The sequence below is a fragment of the Ischnura elegans genome, chromosome 4, assembly GCF_921293095.1.
Source record: "Ischnura elegans chromosome 4, ioIscEleg1.1, whole genome shotgun sequence".
Taxonomy (NCBI): domain Eukaryota; kingdom Metazoa; phylum Arthropoda; class Insecta; order Odonata; family Coenagrionidae; genus Ischnura; species Ischnura elegans.
In genome coordinates this window covers 41,155,602-41,178,790 of record NC_060249.1, presented here as the reverse complement: position 1 = coordinate 41,178,790, position 23,189 = coordinate 41,155,602, and the positions used below count along the sequence as shown (strand labels likewise).

General features: G+C 37.0%; 1 protein-coding gene and 1 non-coding gene across 2 annotated transcripts in view; one reads left to right on the top strand and one right to left on the bottom strand.

Moving 5' to 3' along the window:
* The window catches only part of LOC124157345 (phospholipid-transporting ATPase ABCA1), a 56,349-nt gene extending 34,220 nt beyond the window's left edge, over window positions 1-22,129 (bottom strand). The window contains exons 1-16 of the mRNA XM_046531990.1: window positions 21,626-22,129; window positions 21,313-21,531; window positions 21,122-21,225; window positions 20,055-20,213; window positions 19,191-19,428; window positions 18,884-19,051; window positions 18,551-18,735; window positions 16,553-16,883; window positions 12,628-12,782; window positions 7,413-7,568; window positions 7,260-7,331; window positions 5,667-5,805; window positions 3,138-3,402; window positions 2,565-2,656; window positions 2,329-2,435; window positions 6-158 (exon numbers count right to left, since the gene is read on the bottom strand). Of these exons, the coding sequence (XP_046387946.1) occupies window positions 6-158; window positions 2,329-2,435; window positions 2,565-2,656; window positions 3,138-3,402; window positions 5,667-5,805; window positions 7,260-7,331; window positions 7,413-7,568; window positions 12,628-12,782; window positions 16,553-16,883; window positions 18,551-18,735; window positions 18,884-19,051; window positions 19,191-19,428; window positions 20,055-20,213; window positions 21,122-21,225; window positions 21,313-21,531; window positions 21,626-21,926 (2,844 nt within the window). The 5' untranslated portion in view covers window positions 21,927-22,129. The remainder of the gene's footprint in view (window positions 1-5; window positions 159-2,328; window positions 2,436-2,564; window positions 2,657-3,137; window positions 3,403-5,666; window positions 5,806-7,259; window positions 7,332-7,412; window positions 7,569-12,627; window positions 12,783-16,552; window positions 16,884-18,550; window positions 18,736-18,883; window positions 19,052-19,190; window positions 19,429-20,054; window positions 20,214-21,121; window positions 21,226-21,312; window positions 21,532-21,625) is intronic.
* On the top strand, window positions 14,936-15,008 carry Trnas-gga. The gene has a single exon. It is a non-coding gene; the product is annotated as a tRNA-Ser (tRNA).
* Window positions 22,130-23,189: the final 1,060 nt, after the last annotated feature.

The window sequence follows — 23,189 nt, the reverse complement described above, 5'->3', positions numbered from 1 at the left end:
CAAACCCTTTGACCATTGATGCCCCTTCCAGTCACAAATGCGTTGGAATTCCTGTAGTTCTGAAGTGAAAATGTTAAGGCTGGCCCACTGGATGGCTGAGTCATGGATGGATCAGCCATTTGAATGGCGGAAATTATAAAAAATAGCCCTACTATAGTCTGAAAAAAAGGCAGGACTAAAATAATTTCTCATAAATGAAACCCTGAATCCACAACCACAACATTCACAGAAATTCGACATACATACAAGAAAAAATACACAGTTCTAAGACCGCCACAATTCTCAAAGAGGCAAATTAGGTTAAAATAGAGCCACACTACGGTTTAACAGTAGAACCAGTTTGACTAGAGAACTTCTGAGTGTGACAAAAATATTGCTAAGAGGTCCAATTTGGGTCCTTGTTCACTTTTGGAAAATTGTCAAAAAATCTGTTACAGCTGATTTTCAAATCTTACATACATAGGAGGTGTTGTCAATTTATTTTTACCTATTAAAATTTATGAAATTCCAACTGTGCAAAGACACATAATCTCCATTTTTTTTTAAATATGAGACACCAGCTTGCACAAAACATGTAGTCTGCTCTTTGGCATTCATTTCTGTAATTGGGTAACTATTAGAGATGAGTTGGTTCCGTTACCCGGTTCTAAGTACTGCCGGTTCTTGCCTGTGGAACCGGTATCAAGAACCTATCATGTAAAGTCGGTACTTCGAACAGGCTCAGAACAGTGGCAAGGATTTGAATTTGGCGCCCAAAGCTGAAATGGTCTGCAGTGTATTCAAGGCCAAAATGTTAAAAAAAAAAATAAAAATAAAAAATGCATATATTACTTTCTGATCGCATGGCATCCACATTTTTTTCTTTTGAGAGTTGCTTGCTAACACATGTATTTTAGGGTTCGTCAGTTTGTTGCTCTAGCCAACATTGTAACATTTCTGTAGCTGTGGCCGCTTTAAACCGGGCTGAATTTTTGCCTGCCGCCGTCCACGGAGCCGTTCTTTCAGCTTACCAAAGGTCTCGTCAAACGAGTCGAATTGTGCCGTTGACACCGCAGCCTTTTCAATCCGGCCTCGTGATGCGCCTTCTAAGGCATGAAATACAGACAACGCTACATTGAGGCTGCTTTCAGACAATGCGGCTTTCTGCTGGGCGCCATTCAAATGAAATTCAGACGGCTTCCAGACGAGACGAGTTGGCAATGCCGCGTGCCATGCCCTGCACGGCGGCTGACGGAAAATTGTTTCGTCTGAAAGTGGTCTTAAGATTGAATCATGTACATATACAGTAATTCTTCGTCATATGCGTTCCGAGAACTTGCCACATAGGTTCAGCTCCACACTAAAGCTAACAAATGGTATGTAAACTCTGCTCCAGAGCAGATCGATTCCAATACACCAGTAGGAATTGGTACAGGAGACAAATATATTAATTTTAACCCCCTAGTATATTGACATAGTCAAGAATAAGCTGACGCATTTCGAAATTTCAGAATGTGTATAGTGTGTGAAGTAACATGTTTTAAATTAGAACCCTGACACAGTACCTCCAGAATTGGGTGGTAAAGGAGAACAGTGGATAAAAGATTCTATCAGGTCATCATGGAAATGGAGCAAAGATTCTAAGATAAATATTTGGGATGTTCACATGAGATGAATAATTTTGAGTGAGCTTACGAAAATGCACCATTGGAGAAAAAGTTTGGAGGCCGCTTTGTAATAACTAGAAAGAATATGGAAAGAATTATACTAAAGAATGTTTGGTACCATAGTTTCTGAATGTATTTATCATTGTGTGTATGATTCAATATGATGTTCTTTTTGTCGCATACTCTACTTAAACATGACTCGTTCACCATGTAGCTACAATGTAATCACCTCCATGTAGGTAACCAATATCGGCAAAGTATTTGATTTGCTCCATACTGTGGGCAGCACAAGATTTTCAGTAACATATTACAATTCAGGAGGAAGATGTTACATTAAAACAGCTATTTTTGCAAAAAAAAAAAGTTTTCCACTATTGTATAAAGAGCACTATGTTGCTCTAAATATCATTTGAGGTATTTCAAGTTTCTCATTTCAATTGTTTTTAAGGGAAAACCAAATATTCACTCTTAAAATTTAGCAATGAGTTCATTTTTTTCTGATTCCGGTTTTAAATATTTTTCTGAAGTTAACTGACACCCATTGTTGGTAAAAATAATGAGGACAAACAAGAGTGGGCCAATAAGTCAAGCAAAACAATAACTGTGAACACAGAATAATTATAAAATCAGGAAAGAGTTGATTAAGAAATTGAAAAACTGTCCATGAATCTAATGCACTTACCTCCATTAAAAACAGAAGCCATTTAGATTTCAAAAACAACGCCTTCTTTAGGAACAAGACTTTAGCCTGCTGACAGTACAATGACATTCCAGAAGCTCTTGCATAACCTAAAAAATGAATACAACAGAATTATACTATGGCATGAATCTGAAAATAAATAAATAAACAATGGCTAATATTGATAATTTCATACACGAAAACATCACAAATGAGTATTACATTAAACGGCAGCTCACCATTATTCAATGAGTTATCTAAAGCTCCGGTCAATGGGGAATGACCATTTGTCTTTCCATCAGTCATATCTCCTTCAACCAATTTTCCCACTCTGCACAAAGAGAAAATGCACAGTATGGGTTATTTGATTCCAATGAGCTTGGTTTAAAAGGCTTAGCCCATTCACACAAAAATTTTCAGAGCACGAGTTACACCAAATAGCATTCAGAAATATTTCACCCAATGTTCACTAAGACTCTTTACAACCCTATACAGTCAAACCTCTTTTGAAAGAACCTCTATAGAACACATATTCTCCCTACAACAAGAAGAAATTAGGATCTAATTTTTCACATTTTTTCATAGGAATAATGCATTTTCCTCTTTGGAGCAAAAAATTCTGTTGAACGAAAATGAAATTTACTACCTCTTTAGTACAAAATAATGAAGTACAGTGGAACCTCGTTAAAGCGAGTACGGGCTATTGCGAGACCCCCGCCATTATGAGAGATAGCCGAGGCTCCGTCAATTGACCCTATAATTTTAATCATCATCATCGTAGCCACTTTAATAAGCAACCAAAGATAACTTACTCAAGGAACACCTCTTCTAGAGTTGTGACTCCAAGAGAGACATTATTTATCCCTAGGTCCTTCTTTCGTTCATCCAGTTGCTCAAATAGTTTTGGAAAATGATTAGTGGCATCTGAAGGTAGAGTGTATGATATCTCATCACCAGACCGATTTCTCATTGTAGAACCAGGTACATTCTTCTTAATCATTTCTGTGATTTTTTCAGTTGCTTCCTCTTTGTTTGAGGCCTTCTCACTGAGTATGAGAGTTAAGTGGTATCCAGCACCTATTTGAAGCCATCCATTAAAAACAATAGTATTATTTAAGAGAATACCCTTTCATTAATAATAATTAAGCACTCATCGACTAATCATAACTTCTTTTGATAAATGACAAAAAATTATCAAATAACGATCATGAAACTAACACCAAAAACATGAAGGCAATTTACTTTCATTCAATAATTTTCAGATATAATTATTTCTTCAACCAGTATGGGTTCTGGGTTTAATCAACACTTAAGTATAAAAAATATTACATGCATAAACAAGGGTGTTTCAGCTGAACAAGTCACGTGAAATAGAAGTAATAAATATTTAACTCCACTACAGTAAAATTTCTAATCGACATAGCTGAAGGAAACTAAAATTTTGAACTTGGTAACTCAAAGGATTTGTGAATCAACCATTTGTTTCCAAACACCTTGTTCAAGCATAAAAAAATGCATCAAACCAATCTTTGGATTGTTGACTTACTTTGACTTGAATTGATGCCATTTTGATTAGAAGCAAAAGTTTTTAAATAAGAAATTTAGTAGCACACCCTTAGTCTTAATATTATGCCTTCACCAAATGAGCTATACCACGTCAATTCATTCAGAAGTAATTTTTTGATATGAAAAAAGCTAGAATCGTTACACTTAAAAGGTTAATATAAGAAATGGATTGATGAAAAATAAGAAGAGAAATAAATTGAAAAATGATGGTAACATTTAGTAAATAATACCCAAAGCAAATAAGTAATAATAAGTGGGTCCTCATAGCAAAATTTTCTATTTAATATCTTCACTGCTTCGAGACATAATTTATAAATTTTTAATGTTTTAAAAGAAAAAGACTCTCATTGAAACTTATAAAGATTATAATTCAGAAAATAGTCTGATAGCAAATCACAACAATGCAACAGAAATCATTTCCTCATTATAGTGTGGTTAGGCAACCCCTTTCCCTCCAAAGCTGCACTATCATTTACGATTTCACACTTTGATGCACCACAGTCAGAAGCACTGAATTTTTTGCTGCTTTCACTATAATAACTAGTTTTGTTGACAAATTTTTTGCTGTTGTTAGTATAAACGATTTTGATTTGCTCCTGGGGACTGAACCGATGTTCATATTTTCAAAACTTTGTATTTTTGAATAGCACCATGTATTTACCATAGGCTATTCGCCGGGACCATAATTTCACTACGTATTATCTAAAATTTCATAATATCCTGCTTCATATAAGCGAGAGTTTACTGTACATTTCAGCTTGTCCACAGACGCCACAGCAATTCCTCAATCGCCAAGGGTATTATGTCGAAAGGACACCACAAGTGTGCATAATATTTAGCAATGAAATAATTTTTAATCAATCACTTCATCTTCTGTTCACGACCTAATGGAAGTTTAAAAAAAAACAGCCCTTGCATTACAAATATACCTATTCAAAAGTAACATTTCAGATAGTACACTACTTTTGGCCCATGTGATCTTTCTCACAACCAATCACTGTGCTGGCAAAAATGGTGTTTTAGGCATAACATGAATATGCAAGTCCTTCATAGCAGTACATATAAATGACAAGATGGAGTAATAAACATTTCTTTTATCGAGGTGGTGTGTCTCCCAAGGTTATCTGAATGAGATATTACCCTAATCAACAATATGCCCAAACTGTTTACATGATATACAAATATTCTTGTAAATATGTAGCTAAATTCCTGTATGAATTCTTTAAAGAACATCACAATGACTCGCCAAAATCATGCATTTCCTAGTGCATAGGCAACCTAGCCAAACATTCCCACATCAATCATTTAGCACCATTCATCATTTTTTCATACATCCCCTTGAAATACGATAGATCAAGGTTCCACACGGGGATCGGGTTGATGTGATGGCTAGAGTGTTAGCTTCCCACCCTGTGGGCTTGGGTTCAAACCCTGGCGGTAGCAGAGAATTTTCAGAGACTGCCTGATTCCTGCTTGAATGTTGTGTGGAGGACATTTCAAGGACAACACTCCGTCCGTTGGATGGGACACGAAGTTGTGGCCCCCTTGGCACCTTTCATTAAGAGAAGGCTAATACAGACACCAGGTTTCCCTCCACCCTTACTTACCACCCCTTCCCTCATGGTGCAAATGACTTAAGCTGTTGTCACCTCCTTTAAATACCATACCATACCTGGTCCACAGTATGACTTTTTTTTGCACTATGGAGGTGTTTAGTTTTACCAAGGTTTCATATAGCAAGGTTTCACTCTACCATAATTTACCTCAAAACTTACCATATCTATTTTTTAAATAGAGACTAGTGCCGTAACACTTGACTTGTCCATGAGCCATAATGGCAATCCTGTCTCCAAGAATGTCAGCCTCTTCCATGTTATGAGTTGTCAGTAACATTGTATGCTCTCCTCTCATACTCTACAACAAGATTAAGAAAATCATCAACAAATTCAACTTCATTTAAAAGCTACAAATATAAGTGAGCACACTCATGCATCTACACAAAATATGAGGGTTATTCTTTTTTCCAAGTCCAACAGGTTTTAAAATTAACATCACAAGGAAATTTTTTTTCAACATTTACCAACAGCATTCACCAATTTTCCTACATAATGGCCATCTGGACTTATGCATTTGCAGTTGCATGGTAAAATCTTTCAAATATCCCTATCATTGAAGTTGAGCTGCCTGTGCTCTCAGCTGATTCTTAACACTGGTCTGCATTTCATTGTCTGAGCAAAGAGGTGAAAGTTAGAGGGAGCCAAGCCCTAAAAACAGTAATTGAGACCTGACAGCCTTCTCAAATCACCAAGTTCACTTGCCTAACAATATCATCGCTTAACACTTGTGTCATTCCCTGATCACCTGCATCACGAACGTCTTTGTGTCCGCCTTCAAAATTCCTGAACCATTGCTGCATGTGTCATCTTACAAAGTGCTCATTTTTTTACTAATTTTGGCAGCATTGCACACCACAAAATCAACCTAAAGCACACACTTCACAATAGGATAGTTCCCGTCATTGAAGAAAATAAAAGGCATTGATTGTGATTTGTTACCCACCAATAGTGTATTCATAATACTATACAAATTATTTGGTTTTAGAAATCCCAGTTTAGACGAATGTTAATGGTCAAGTTTAACCTCATTTGAAAAAGGCCAGATTGGTGCCCATGCAATGCCACTACATGTTACATCACAGGGACCTAGAATCTATATGAGTACTCAGGAGTTTAACATCGTCCGCGATTACCAATGCATGCATGAGGCACAGAGCTCAGGGAAACATCTCTCAATAATCACCAATTAAAATTGCCTGAGGTCAGAAAGTTTCCTTCATTTGATAGGGTATTGATAATCCTTATTTAAGCCAACCTGCTAGCAGCCTGTATCGTAGCGGCTCTCATAGCCTTGCACCAAGGTGGCCTCATACGGTGGCAGCCAGAACCAGATTGACGTCACATGGGCTTTTCCCATCACTCATACTTAGCCGTCGTGTTTTTGCACCCTTGAAAATTTTCACTTTTCATTTAATCGCGAAAAATAGATATCGTCATTTAAAAATTTTAAAGCGTGAAAAACTTACTCCAGGAATAATTATCTTTCGATTTAGGCAAAAACAAATAATAGGAAACAACCCTATTGGTGGGAGAGACTTGTGTTGCAGGCAAGTTTAAGTGCTCATTGCGTACTCAGAAATAACAATGGTGAAGTGAGTCAGTCTATGGACACACTATTGATACTGTGCAACACATCTGCACACAGCATAATTGTCCAAGTGGTTTTAACTATATGACCAATCAGACCTTGAAAAAAGAATAGCCATGGAACACATCAAAACATAAATGCATAAGAAATTTTTTTTCTCTTACCAATAAAAGATCCCATAAGTATCGTCTTGATTCTGGATCCATCCCAGCCGTTGGTTCATCAAAAATTAAAATCTATGAGCCAAAAAAGAGGGCCATTGAGTATATAATAAACATTAGTCGAACATGCAAGGGCAAAGTGATTATCTGAATTACCTTGGACCTTCCAGCAAGTGCCATCGCTACACAGAGTTTTCTCTTCATTCCACCAGACAAAGTTTTGGAAAGATCATTTTTTTTGGGTTCCAATCCAAGTTTCTGCATCATCTCACTTGTTGCTTGTTTTGCATCATGATATCTCATTCCTTTGCTCTGTTGAACATATATAGAATAGATAGCAAGGTATATTGTAATGTTTTTTCTTAACTAAATATGTAGAACCAAGAGTAACTATTTTAAAATTCAATAACAAAAGAAGACAAAAAATGGGACTAACAATGGGTCAAACATGAAATTCATGTTTTCCATTGAATCTATGACCTGAGATTCCACTGAATGTCAAATCTATCTAAGGACATTGAGAGGAACATTATAATCCCTATTCCTAAGAAGAAAAGAGCTGAGAACTGCGAAGGTTTTAGGACTATAAGCCTAACTACACATGTGTCAAAGATACTGACAAGGATCATCTATAGAAGAATAGAACGAAGAGCAGATGAGTACATACTTGGATAAGGACCAATATGGATTCAGAAAAAACAAAGGCACAAGGGAAGCAATATTGGCCCTTAGACAGCTCATAGAGAAGAGAATGGAAATGAACAAGCCAACGCTCGTTGCGTTTGTGGACTTAGAGAAGGCATTTGACAACATGGATTGGAGCACAATGCTTGGAATCCTAAAGGAAATTGGGGTTCTTTACAATGACAGAAAATTCATCCAAAGTTTATACAAAAACCAAGTAGTGGTGATAAAATCAGGGCTCAGCTATGAAGAAGCAAGAATTAGGAAACGAGTGAGACAAGGCTGTGCATTGTCACCCGTAATTTTCAACCTTTACATTGAGAAAGTCATTAATGAAATCAAAGAAAAGGCATTGGGAGTGAATATCCATGGAGAAAGAATAAGCATGCTAAGATTTGCCAATGACATAGCCGTTATAGCAGAAACAGAGAAAGACCAACTGAAAATAAGCACGAAGAAAACCAAAATATTGGTATGCAGCAGAAGAGAAGAAGTCAAGACTAACATTAAAATAGGGAAGCAAAAACTGATAAGAAGTGGATTAATTCGGTTATTTGGGAAGAAAGATTACTAGTGACGGGAGAGGCAAGAAAGAAATTATTAGCAGAAAAACCCAAGCGAAGAGAGTATTCCACCAAAAGAGAGACCTACTTGCAGTAGGAAACTTAATTATGGAAGTAAGGAAACAATTTATAAGAACCTACATCTGGAGTATGCTTATATACGGAAGTGAGGCATGGACGATGGCCGCAGCAGAGAAAGCAAGGATAGAGGCTTTCGAAATGTGGTGCTACAGAAGAATGATGAAGATCAAATGGATCGACCGAGTTAGTAATGAGGAAGTCCTAAGAAGAGTAGGAGAGAAGAGAACCCTCATGAATACCTTAACAAGAAGACGGAACAACCTTATAGGCCACATATTGAGACATGATGGCCTGATGAAGACAATCGCCGAGGGACAAGTGGATGGCAAGAACAGAAAAGGAAGACCTCGAACAAAATATATGGAATAAAGTAAACGAGGAAGTGAAAGAGAAGAAATACATAGGTATGAAAAGATTAGCTGATAGGAGAACTGAGTGAAGAGCTGCATCAAACCAATCCTAGGATTGTTGACCAGTGATGATGACAAACAATGTAATTTTTTCCCGCATCTATCATTCCCCAAAGTATTGTTTTCCCGCATTGATCCTTTGAAGATCATGGTCCTGACGTATAATTTTCTCAGGTCAAAGGCAAACAAAAGGTCCCAGCTCATGCAGGGATTTTATTAGGAAGATCTTAGTTTTGAAAGAAAATATCAAGTTATTCAAGAAAAACAGAAACATGTCTCACGCCTCTCCCATTCTTGTCTACTGAAATTTTCAGCCTGCCTGCTTCAAAATTCCCAGTTTCTGAAGGTCAATTGCTGCATGAATCATTGATTAGCCTAAAAGGTGCCCAACAATGAATTTCAGCAATTGGTATCATACTTTTATTAGATTGAAATATTAGTAATGTGCACATAATTCAGTAAAGAATGAAACCAAACACGGCGTATTTCCAAAGTTATTTGAGCATTTGAAGTGAGGAAATAGTTGGAAAAATACGATGGTGATACAGTTAACTCTCGATTATACAAAGCAGGATATTACAAAGTTTTTGATAATACGAAGTGAAATTGTGGTTCCGGCGAAAAGCCAATGGTAAATACATGGAGCTTTTTGATAATACAAGTTTTGATAATAGGAAATATTTTGAAATCACGAACTCCGGGCTCGGTCCCCAGGAGCAAATGGCATTCATTTATATGAACTACGACAAAAAAAATTGTCAACAAAACCAGTTATTCTGCCAAAAGCAGTAAAGAAAGCTATGCTTCTGACTCTGATGCATCAAAGTGAAATCTAGAGATGTGCGAATAGTATCCGCGAATACTCGAATACCTCGAATATTAGAAAGTATTCGATATTCGAGGTTTCGAATAGTTATGCGAAAAGTACCGCCTCGAATACCTCGAATACTTTGAATTACGCGTCATACACTGTCGCACGCACGTCGTTGGTAGTTGACTCGGAAAAATGTAGAGAACTGTAGTCATTTAGTGCTCGCAGCGCCGTTTTACGCAAGTTGACGAATTACATCAAATTCGTGGATTTTAGCGGTGAAAAGAGTTCGACGAGGGGAACCGAAAATGGTCGGGTGAAAAAATCCGAAAATCCCCGATTCCCCCCACCAGGAGAACCTCAGTGCCGTGGGATAGCAACCTTAGGGCATTTCCCACGATCCGCTATCCCCCTCCATTCAGCACTCGCCTCACCCACTCTGAAGCTTTCCTCTTCTCCGAAATCAAACAAAAGGTCCCAGCTCGTGCAGGGATCGCATTACGAAGACCCCTGCTTCGAAAAAAATATCGAGTTACGAGAACAATAAAAACGTGTTTCATGCCCTCCCCCTTTTTCTCACCCACTGACCTTTTTCTGGCTACCTGCTTCGAAGTTACCCATTTCTGGAGGTCAACTGCTGTGTGAGTACCGTGGGATACTTACATTAGCGCATTTCCCAAGATCCGGTATCCCTCTCCATTCAGCACTAGCCCACCCCTCTGAGGCTTTCCTCTTCTTCGAAATAAAAAAAGGTCACAGCTCGCGCAGGGATCATATTACGAAGACCTTAGCTTCGAAAAAATACCGGGTTACACGAGAACAATAGAAACGTGTTTCCGGCCCTCCCTATCCTCCCCCACTGACCTTTTTTTTCCTACCAGCTTCGAAGTTCTCCATTTCTGTGGAGGTCAACCGCTGCATGAGTCATCTATTAGCGCAAAAGGTGTCTAAGAATAACTTTCGTCAATTGATGTTACACCTTTATTGAATTGAAATATTAGTAATGTGCGCGTAATTTCAAAAAGAATAAGACCAAACACGACGTATTTCTGAGTTTATTTAAGCATTTTACGCAAAGAAATAAATGTCAAAATACGACGGAGACCTAGCATTCTGGCGAAACTCGATATGAGCAGCAAAGCTTCTCGGAAGTTGATGCAGTATTTTTTTCCGAAAACATATATCAAGTTACAATTAATGAGTGGTGCTATAAATCTTTATTTTTACAGTCCCAGACAAAGGGATATTTTCACAGAATATTTGGTTTCTCCCTGATAGCAATTCCAATTCATCTTCTTATCTCGTGAGAACTCCCAAAGATGGACTGAAAATAATTGAAGAAAATCCAGTGGAAAAGAGCTTGTATTTTGCAAAATGCCTCAGATTGTCAGCTAGCACTTGGCAGCAGAAGTGGGGGTAAAGCGATGTTAGTTGAATTAATTATATGCCCAATTGTTTCCATAAAATTAAAATATTCATTAATCAGCTAAATTCCTGTTCGAATCCTTTAAAGTAAATCAAAATTACTCCCCAAAATCTTGAGTTGCCTGCTGCATAGGCAACCGAGTCAAACATTCCAGCATTCATCATTTAGTATTCGAGGTATTCGAAATTCGAGGTATTCGAATATTCGAGCAATGATTTAATATTCGAATTCGATATTCGAATTCGAGAAATCTGCTATTCGACCCATCTCTAGTGAAATCTTAAATGATAGTGCAACTTAGGTTGGGAAAGGGTTCGCCTAAAATCTTACGGTAGGAATCGAGAAGTAGGAGTTCAGTAAAAATATTGTGGCTGACACAATTTCCCTATTTACGTGCATACTCATAAAAATCGTGTCGACAATACTTCGTACTTTAACATGTGAGGAAGGATATTTTTTACACTCCTACTTAAACCCTACATTATTGAATCATACCAGGAAAATGCTGCAAGTTCATAAAATTGCTCAAATTTCAATGTTGTTGTAGGTAAATAAGCGACCTCGTGACACCACTTTTCAAATCAACAGTGGGAAATATGAGGAAGGAAGCGAATTAAGTCACTCTTTTCATCGAATGATGAGCTTATCTACAAAGTGTTCCCGAACATTATTTATAACCACAGAAATCACATATGGTTGAGTGAGCAGACAATTTTGACGGCTAAGAACGAATATGTGGATGACCTTAACGTCGTAATTCAGAATCAAATCATTGGTACTCTATATACACTGAAATCTATTGACTGTGTAACACACAATTACCAAGTCACCAACTATCCCTCTGGATTTTTAAACTTCTTGGATGTGTGTGGCTTACTACAGCACAATATCCAGCCGAAGGTTGGCTCATTGGTCATGATGATTCGAAACCTAAACCAACCAAAATTATGCTATGGAACGTGATTGGTGATTAAAGAAAACTGTTAATCAATGTGACTCACGGGACTATACTAAAAAGGAAAATTCAAAAATGAGGAAATTCTCATTCCGAGAACTCCCAAGATCCCGGGAACGTTGACTATGTCGGTAGACGTCCAGACGAGAGTAAACTCCATTCTAGGTTAGTCAAGGGCAGAGCATACTTCAGAGAATATGGGGAAGAATTCGTAGCTGGATCTTTTGCATGTTGTCATAATGTGATGATTGATTATATGGAGCTTATAGCTTTTTTAAGTCCTGGTTGCATGAGAGCATTATGAGGGAAATTTTTTTTAAGACAAGCAGTTCCTGATCTGGCTGCTTTCTAATGATATGAGCCTTGCATTAATTTTTTTCGCCACTACTATGAATAAGTTTTACTGTATTTTTAATAATAATTAAAACTAAAAGAACCTACCATTGAAAAAAACATTAAATGTTCCCAAACAGTAAGATCAGGAAAGAGCATATTGTGCTGAGGACAAAGACCTAAGCTTTCCCTTATTTTATCCATTTTTTTATGTATATCATAGCCATTCACTAAGACTCTTCCTTCGGTTGCCGAACAAATTCCTGCAAAAAAAAACACAAAATAATATCACATTTTTGAATTTGGAGAGTTTGAGACACATGAGCCTGAGCCATGAGCACATGAGCCATGACTCATTTACAATCATCAATTTCTATTGCACAGAACCGTTATTCTACCACGTATTGTTGAAAATTAGCTGAGATAGCTATCAAAATCTCGGGTTTATCAGAACAATGTAGCTTGAATAGACGCCTCGAAAAACAATTTCAAGGGAAAAGCATGAGCAGAAGAAAAAAATGATGAAAATCACGTCTAGAGTTGGTGAAAATCACTCTTGGACTGGAGAAAATCGCGATTAACACGAAATTCGCATATTCACGGGAAAACCCCAGAATTCACCTTAAAATTCGCATTATCGCATAAGCGACTTTAGCATGTCCCTAGCCATGAGTATGCTTAGCATTCATTTCAAATTGCAAATGAATGCTAAATTTCAAAATGCAAAAATTTCAAATGAATGCTAAGCATACTCCAGGGATGAAGAGCCACTGACACAAAGAGAGAGTGGATCATTGGACCACGTAACTGATCTATGAAAAAAGCAAAAAAAAAAGTTACACAACAACACACAAAGTTCCAAAAACCCTTCTCTTTTGAGCACTGGGAAGATGTGGAAGGATAAAAAAAAAAAAAAAATTAAAAAACAAAATGCCATATAAGCGCGTGTAAGAGCTGCACAAGTGTAAGAGACGAACCCCTATTTTGAGCATCAAAGCTAAAGAAAAAAAATTGCAGCATTTTTTAAATCCTATTGCGCTGTGTTGCAGACGTATGCTTCACTTTTGACAGTTATCAAAATTTCCTCTGTCAATGCTAAAAATTTTCGCGGCATTTTTTTCAGCTAAATTTACAAAATATGTATGGCACTCGGAAATGTGTATTCACTTGTAGTCTTAATCTTATGATGCTAACTGGGGATGTTTGGATCGGATACCTTGCATCCAAATATCCACGGATAATGCCCTTCACCTTCAACTTAGGATCCAAATTTTTTGAAGGCATTGAATCTGAATCCAAAATTTTAAATCAATGATTTTGTCAATTCAATGTCCCACAAGAGGGGGTAGAAAGAGTTCCGATCCCCTCTTGCATTCGCTGTTGCTCAACGATGCTTGTCCTACCCATGAACAATTTTATTTAAAAGCTCTCGTAGGAGTATTGCATTATTATAGCAGCTGAGGAAAATTTTAAGGCAAAACACGACCGGCACATAGCGTGAATCTTCCCAAGAGATTGGACAACAATCAGGGCAAAATCAGCACCGTAATAACCACATCATATACAGCGGCATAGTAACCACATCGTAGATTTCAAGGAACCACACTCGGCCCTCCATCAGCCAATGCCTCTGCCGTTATTTTTTTCCTTTCCGAGACTCCACCGACCATAAATCACAAAGAAAAAGTTCAAAGGAAATTACTTCAATTACCAGCTGAGGTAAAAAGTTTATTAATCCTGGAAGAATTGAGTGAGCAGAGTGAGGACCACAGTGATGAGGATTTGTTGGACAGTGATTATGAATGTATTTAAATTTTTATGGTAATCATGACTGAGAAAGATAAGGAAAAATGTTAAGTTATTTTTTGACCATTAAAAAAACCCAAATGAATGGAAAATCTCATTTAATTTTTCGTACCAAATCATGTGCCCGTTAAATTGATGCCCCACCGCGTAAAGAGCTTATTGCAAGCGTATCACTAAATTTGGCATTTAACTTGAGCTATGGGAGTTATGAAATACAGTTTATGATATTTCAATGTTTGTAATAATGCCACTGTGCGTTGTTGCTTGAAAGACGGATGGAGCGCGCTCCTTCCCCTCAAACTCTCCTTCAGCACACTTCACTTATAAGCATTTCCGATTACTTCTATCCACCATTTAGTCCAACAATGTACACCCTAGTCTGAATTTTTTAAACTGCAGGTTTTGACACCAATATAATTTTCAGTTCCAATAATCCTCATAATAGTGTCTGAAGATGACTTTTGAAAAATCAAGTCCTAACCGTAATGGAAATTACTCTTCAAGACAGATGTTGACTATTAACCAGGTATTGTCCTTCAAAACTACGTGTTTCTCTATTTGTAACACCTAGTACCAGCAGCCTCGGTATAATTGCCATGGGAATTAAAGAACCTGGATAGCGTAGTGGTCTGCGCATTGGCCCGGAAAGCCAAAGGTCCGTGGTTCGATTCCCGGTCCAGGGGAATTTTTTCTCATGGCAATTCTTGTGTTTCTCTATGTTTGATATGCGATTACTATTTGCAGTATAAATGCGAGGGATGCCCACTCATGGCAGTAAATTTAGCGTGCCCTCCAGAGCGAAAAACTCCATGCGATCTTTTCCATGTTCACCTCTGAGGCAGGGACGCCGACTTACAAAAAATATTGGGGGGGCCCAAACCGGGGATCTTGCCCCGGGAAATTTAATAAGTAGTAAGTTTAAAGTTTTTCAAGCATTTTAGAAGAGTCATAGGATCAACATTAGAACCCTGATAACTCAAATCTCGATATCTGGACACTCAGTGGAAAATCGTCAAGCCTAACATGCTTTTTCCTCACGCCCATAACGAATTTCGAGGGGGCTCGGGCCCCCTCAAGCCCCATGGAGTCGGCGCCACTGCTCTGAGGTACCGACGTGACGGCCTGATGCTTACAAGTAAGTAAAGCAAATAGGAGCATTTTAAAAATACGTCACTAAAGGAGAAACTGCCCTGCCCGCTACTTGTTTTTGACCTAAGATTTCAGATGACTGACTCATGCTGAAAACCAAGGCCACTCAGACCCTTAGACTTGCGACCAGTGAAGGGGAGGGGGGAAGATAAGAAGTTTATGTAAGAGAGTCACCCCCATTTTTGGCTGCAATTTCTGGGAAAAAGGTTCGCCTCTTACACGCGCTTATACAGTACTTCCATCTCGATATGTTGTTACTTTCAAGGGTGAAACAGACATAATCAAGCAACCTAAGAGTCATCCTAACCATAACAAATGAAACTAAATAATTAAACTCAACATACTCAAAACCATTTAACACACACACCCTCTCTGACACATCTATCAAAACACTCTAGCAAACCTGCTCAATTAGCCCATTTATGTATCTAATCTTACAGATCCAGTGCAGTGTTTTGCATGTGATAAACATAACATCACAGCAAAGATTGAGCCAAAGGTTACATTTATCAAAAAGAATTGATGAGTTCACATGAACATCATGGGTAGTAGCTCTCTTAAAACTACTTTATCCCTCCACTACTGTTTGTCACCACAGAAACTAATTCTTAACCTTAGGAAAATGAGGTGAAATACAAGGCTCCAAATCATAAGTACTTTAATAAACGCTAGTCCGAACTTCGTTAAAGCACTTCATTTTTTTAAGCTGTAAATGGCTGGTGTCCTAACACCCCCTGCCACACGCCTTTTAGGCGGCTTGCTGGGTATTGTGTTGATGTAGATACCTAAGATGAAGTCAGAAAGATAAATCTAACACCACTTATCCGTGAGAATAATAATCACACTACATGAAATCTGCTACAAAACTTTGACTCCACCTTAGTGTAATTGCATTACTGGAGTCAGTAAAAGATGAGAGTTTATTTTACTCAGCAACACAATATGTAAAAGTAATCCCAAATTGGCACACAAGAATCAACTATTGTACTATTTAATGCCTTTGTGAACTCACTGAGAGTAAAATTCAAGGACTACTTGTTTATGAGAAATATATTAAAAAATATTTAATCTGCCATACCTGTAAGAATTGAAATCAAAGTTGTCTTTCCTGCTCCATTATGGCCAAGCAATGCTGTTATGTCGCCCTCCAGCATGTCCAAGGAAACATCGTCAACAGCCACCTTAGTTCTTTCTCTCTCACCCCAGCAGGAACACAAAGATCCGTATACTTTCCGTACTCCCCTCATCTGGATGCCTGGATTTTTTCCAGGTGGCAATGCTTCAAATGCAAGTTTTTCATTGGAATCATACACTTGCGTCTGAACTTCATTCAAAGCAAACCGCTCATTTTCACCACTGTAATGCTCTCCTTTCCCAGCTACTTTGAAGTGCAGTTTTCCCAATAAATTCTTCAAAAACAGAAAAGAATGAAATTGTATTCAGGCTTCTGTTAAAATTTCATTACAACTTACATTAAAACAAAAAAATGTTAACCTTAACATAGCATTTTTTAACCAGCACATGTGATATTTTTCAAGATTTATTGTTATTTTTCTAGTTTGTCTGACATAAACCAATACGATTCTACAAGTAAATTAATTTCAGAAATTGATGGTTTAAGGCATAACTTTGTGAAAGCGATTCATTATGAAAACTCATTTTTCATTTATAAATATAATTATTGATAAAAGATTGAATAAAAGAAAGCTAAATACCAGGACGAAACAATAATGTTGAGCACTTATTCAAGACCGCAAGGAAGCTTACATGCAGATAAAATCTGCACAACTTTCAATTAATGGAGCTCAAAGAAAACAAAGTAAAAAAGCAAGGCCACAATCCTCTCAGAGTGTACTATGTGTTTACATAATGCATCTACTGGCGATTTTTACCACACACCTTAGTTAAAAAAACTAAATCTTCCTAAACATTTGGCAGCAACTGATCTACCATAAAAACTGACCCACAAAGTAAGATTTTCTGCACTGATTCACAGAGGAATTAAAAAATGCCTGCACGGCAGTAAGTTTGTCAGTTCATTTCAGCTCAAGTAGCTTAATAGTTAACACATATTATAGTACATAGTCGCTGCATTGCCATTGGTGATTTTTTAACAAAATTATGCATTATTTATTCAAGTCACAGAGATATATCATCACAATGAAAAATAAATTCAATCTCTTTAGAGGTAATTTGGCCATAATGACCACTTTAGTCTATGCCAAAACAAGCTCTCCCAGTAATCCTTTGTGTAAGAAATACTCAAGGATTCAGTTGCTTTGTGGCCGATAACTATGACTGGCATGGTGAGGCGGGAGGTTTCTGGCGGGTCACTATGACCGATGCGGAAGTCAATGAGTTTAAACAAGACCCATCACATTGAAGTGCATAGGCCTCATGCAGTATTATAAAAGTTTTCCAAAAAATAACTTCAACTACACTTTAACTGCAAATACACAGTTACTTTTTAAAATTATAAATGGAGCTTGTAACTGATAACTGATATTTGAAAGTAACTTTAATTGAATCAATTTACATTTTTTGGTACTCTAACCATCTCTGGCTAATACCAAAGTCAAGCAAACCACTGACAAATTAAAGCCAATAACATTCAAATTAAAAATATAAGCGAGGTCAGCACTCATAAAGCCTCTAAACAGGTGTTTTGATTTTGAGTTCTTGAATCAGGAATTTTCATACAGAAAACCCTCGCTTAATGATATTAATCAATTCTGAAGGAGTGAATGTAAAACAAATTCCATCATATGTAGAATCTACATAATTTCTGGAAGTGGATTCAGTTAAAAATACATCAGTGCATGTAAATGCTGCTACATACATTAAAAATGTGTTTTGTTTACAAAGACAAAAACATTAAGTATTTGATGAAATATTTAATGAGTGGAAACAAAGCCAGCATTAATTGCATTTATAAAAGCTCAAGCAAAATCAGCTCAGATAGTATGCCAAATCCTTCACAAGTGGAAGCCATGGTAAAGAGGCGGTATACTGCATGTGCATGTCACAAAGGAACTCATACACCAACATAATTAAGGAAAACATAAGTTTAACTGACCTGGGCCGGAAAATACCATGGTCTCCCAGCTCCGAATTCACCAGGAAATACTTTATCGAAATAGTAAACAATGAAGGCAAAGACAATATTTGAGCAAAGTAGGACAACAAAAATATTGCCCATTGATATTACATCCCCCCTTCCGCTAGGCTTCTGCCACAAGTTTTTCCAATGCAGACCAACATCTAAAAAAAGACAAGACATCATACCAGCCTAAGATGAAACAACAGCCAAAAGTCAACAAAATGAAGCCTCAAATTTTAAATTCATAATAATCAAGTGAGAAAGTTGATGGAAGAAAGCATGCATTTTATCAGTGAAAAAAACACTTACTTCCACCCTCATAAGCACCAATGACTTCAAAGCCATATACAAGAGCAGAATTTGGAAGAAGACTTAAAAAAAATTTCCCAATCAACGTAATATTCCATTTTGTCAGAAAAAATGGTGCAGCTGATGATACTAACATCAGTAATAATGCAATTAAAACACCAATACTCACTGGAATAGAAAACAATCAATCTTTGAATTAGTAAATAATATCACTCATTATCAAGAATAAATGTAGCCATAAAATAAAAAATGAATATAGGATCATTCAAAAAAAGTTACATAACCATTAAAGCGTTAAACCAGTTACCTTTAGGGCAAATGGAGCAAACAACAAACATTGAGGAAATTGATCCCATGGAATACAAAAAGAGGAATAGAAAGATGAGAAATCCATTGCTGTGTCTGATTACAGGTTTTCCTTCATCAAAGCCAACTTTAAGTATAATCACGATAATCAATACATCAATTGCCATCACAGACAATGTTGTAAGAAACCAGCCAAACCACTGTAGGCCTTTACTCATTCCCATCATACTCATAAGCTCCTGAAAATAAAACAATGCTGTATAAGATTTTTCAAACAAGCAACAAAAAAAATATTAAACCCTGCAATAGCCATGGTACAGCATAATTAGTAACCATAGGTTTGGTTTTCTGATAGTTTTCTAGTCTCATCAACTTAAAGAGAGTAGAATCACAATTGAGCAGACAGCATTATAAAAAATAATTAATCACACGCACTCAAACAGTTTTATTCACGCGGTAACTTTTCTAAAGCTTAGATTGTTGGCTGTCAGACATCAGACACTTCATTTGAATTCACAAATACTTTTTCATTGATAATACTCAAGAGTGTGAATCAAGGCTCTCCTTGGAAGGAGGAAAAATGAGCAGCGAATATCATGATCAAGAGAGAGAGAGGAAAAAATTTTCTTTGGCAGTGAAAATTACTGCTGTCATTGGCCAGGGAAACGATTTTACAAGCCAGGGAATTCCCCTCTCTCCTTCATTGATTTACTGACTGCTCACTACCAATGGAAAACCAAATGTATGCTCCCTCTTAGCTAGGACATGTGAACCAGAGGCAATACATAATTTTACCAGCACACAGTTCTAATTACTCAAAATGACACAGGAAAGAAATAGCAAGAAGTTTCACATTGTAACTCACCTTCGCTCCAGATATCTTCTCTTCCATGACTCTTTTTACCAAGACTAATAAATTTATTAAAAAGGCTACCCCCATAATAAACGGTAACACAATTCCGTAAACTGTCTCTATGGCCTCCATTTTCACATGCGGTGGATAAGGAAATTTCTGTACATTTAACTGGAAAGAAATGTCATGTTGACAAAAATATTTCATAATCCAAAAATAATTAATTTAATTCAAAAATTGAGTGAATAATAAGTGCAAAATATTTAAAATAGTAAACTTTTACATAAACAAATATTTAAACCAATTACAAAACATAAGACGGGACGCCAACAACTTAATATTTTCCCAATCTACATGTTATTTTTTGTAAGTAGTCCATTAGCCTCACACACTGAAAACAGTATGGTTGAAATAGAATGAACTCCAATAACATTAAGCTACTGTCTTAAATTGTTGCATACAGCCTTCATAAGACTAATGTAACGCCCTACACTCTGTATTCCCTATTCTGATTAATATGAACTAGTCATTGAGGCAGTGCAATTTAAGTTCCTAAGAATAATTGCCATTACATCTTGCATAATTAAGCTTATGGTGATCATAATCACCTGATGCCATGTCTTAACATAGGCTTTTTTGGCAGCAGACAAAAAAAATTGCCATTATTTTTCTATTTTATATGCTTAATGCCCAACTATTCTATCACTGATATTTCTCCGAGTTCCTATAGTTTTAATCCAGGTGTACTTCATAAATCTTAGCAACATTTTGAAGAAATGGTGATAATTTTTCGGGCTTATATACTGTAAAATGAGAGACAACAACAACCTCAGCGATCTGAGATTTTACAACATCAAAACTTATCACAACTGTATTAAAACAGCCTTAATAACCCTTGCCAGGAATGCAGGATTTAATGCCGTTCTTTATTAGACTTTTACTGCGTCTGGCACTCTTTTGAAATAATAGTATACCTATTTCATGCATTATAATGTTGAATTGGTTTTAGTACTCGTTAATAAAAATAATTACTAACACAATACAATGAAATATATTTAAAAGTATATAAATCCACTGACCTTGTAGTTCCATTCTTTAGATTTCGATTTATTCACAGAGGACTGAATGAACGCTTTTTCCAGAACGAACTGGAGTTTTAAAAAACATTCATTTAGATAATCATCTGAAATATCAAAATAATATTAGCAAGTTATTTAAAACGTTAATCCAAGAAAGGAGTTGAAGACTAAGCTATTCAACATAGCCACACCTGCAACTTTCATTGGTCCTGGTTTTGGATTTTCAGGGTACAAATTTTCAGTATCCCAATTTCTGTCATTCGATCTCAGCCTGTACCTGAAGTCACCTGAGTCATTAAAAGATCCAGGAAATTCGTCAAATACTATGCCGAATAGATTAGGAGTGTACAATTTATTAAGATCCACCACCTTTTTTTCCATTTCAGCTTCATCACTGCAAGGCGTAGAGTCTAAAGAATGAAGGCGATAAAAAATCATTGGAGAGTAAGACTGAATCAAAGCAGGAGCAAACAGGACAAAAATGGACATAATGGCAATACTTACTTGATTCGCCTGAGTCTGCAGTAACACTTTCAATAATTCTACGGGTAAAATCATTTTCTGGACTATACAGTATACGGTAGCCAGTACACGAAGACGGACTTCGTTGGTAAATATCGATGGGCGAGTCAATAAACGGTTCGCTTACGTTCACTGGTTCAGTTGTATCAATATTTGCAAGAAGTTGGTCGACAAGAATAATATAAAGTATCGGTAGTATGACTTCTACAATGCATGTTTTCCAGTACCTCTTTCGTAGAATGTAATTCTTACACGAAATAATCCCTAGATGACGGAAAAACATTTTCAATCTACTTATCTTTCACAACCCGATAGTTAACGAAAGAGAAAATATGCACTAGTCACTTGACATTTCACGAGGCGTGGCATTTCATCGCAAACTATTTCAATATTCATAATAATGATATGGTATAAACATGTTAATCCCAAGAAAAATGTTCATAACAATAATAATCATGACAAACACTGGTTGACAGAAGTCAACGAATCGAACGAACAAATGCCTACTCCAACGCGTCAATACAACCAACCCCACCCCTCCAACTACGTTTTCCTCTTGTGGCGCGAGTTTAACAAGATGCATGGAATATACTGCGTATTGTTACCATTATCGTATATTATTTCAAGGAATGTAAATAAGATCATAATTCCTCGTTAACGGTGATATGGTGGATGGAAAAAGCCAGAAATCAGGAAGTAAAAATGCCATATGGTCTAGTGGTTTCTGTGCAGAGGTGGAATATCATTCTGATGTTCCATGTTCAATTCCCGCCTGTGGTAATATTCTTTATAATTTCCTTCTACTTTTTCTACTTATTAATACAACTAGCATCTACACACTTACGGTAACAAATACAAAATGAGCAACTAAAGTCAGCTCTAATAAACTTTTAGAGTTCCTTAAATATTGCTGATATTTGACGCGAAGCCGAACTTGAATTCGACAGACGATCCGAAAACTCCCTTCAAGGGGCAGATGAGCTGGGGGTTGAAATATCAACACAGAGGACATGCATGCGTCAAGGAAACAGAAGCAACGCGCCGGCTGAAATCCAGAAGAATATTTCGGGTGATCAATTTCCTATCTTTTTTGGATCATTTTATTTCAGAGATAGATTTAAGATAGACAGCAGAGTTTTCCGTGGAATCCCTCCTCTTGAAGGCCTCATTCCCTCCAACCTATCAAAATTGGCGATTCGTCAAAAACTGCTATGGGCGTACAAAAAACGTTGCACAGATGTGTGACGAATTAGGTTGGAGCCGCTAGAAACTCGGAGGCTGCGCGCTAGGTCTAGGCCTATTACATGAACAATAGGGTGGTTTCCTATTATTTTTGTTGCCTAAATCGAAAGATTATTACTCCTGGAGCGCGCATTTCACGCTCTTAGATTTTCGAATGACGATATCGATATTTCGTTCCGTTTCGAAAAGTGAAAAATTTCAAGCGCGCGAAAACGCGACGGCTAAGAAGGAATGATGGGAAAAGTCCGTGTGACGTATTTCTGGTTCCACCTGTCGGCGTGTGAGGTGACCTCTGGGCGAGGCT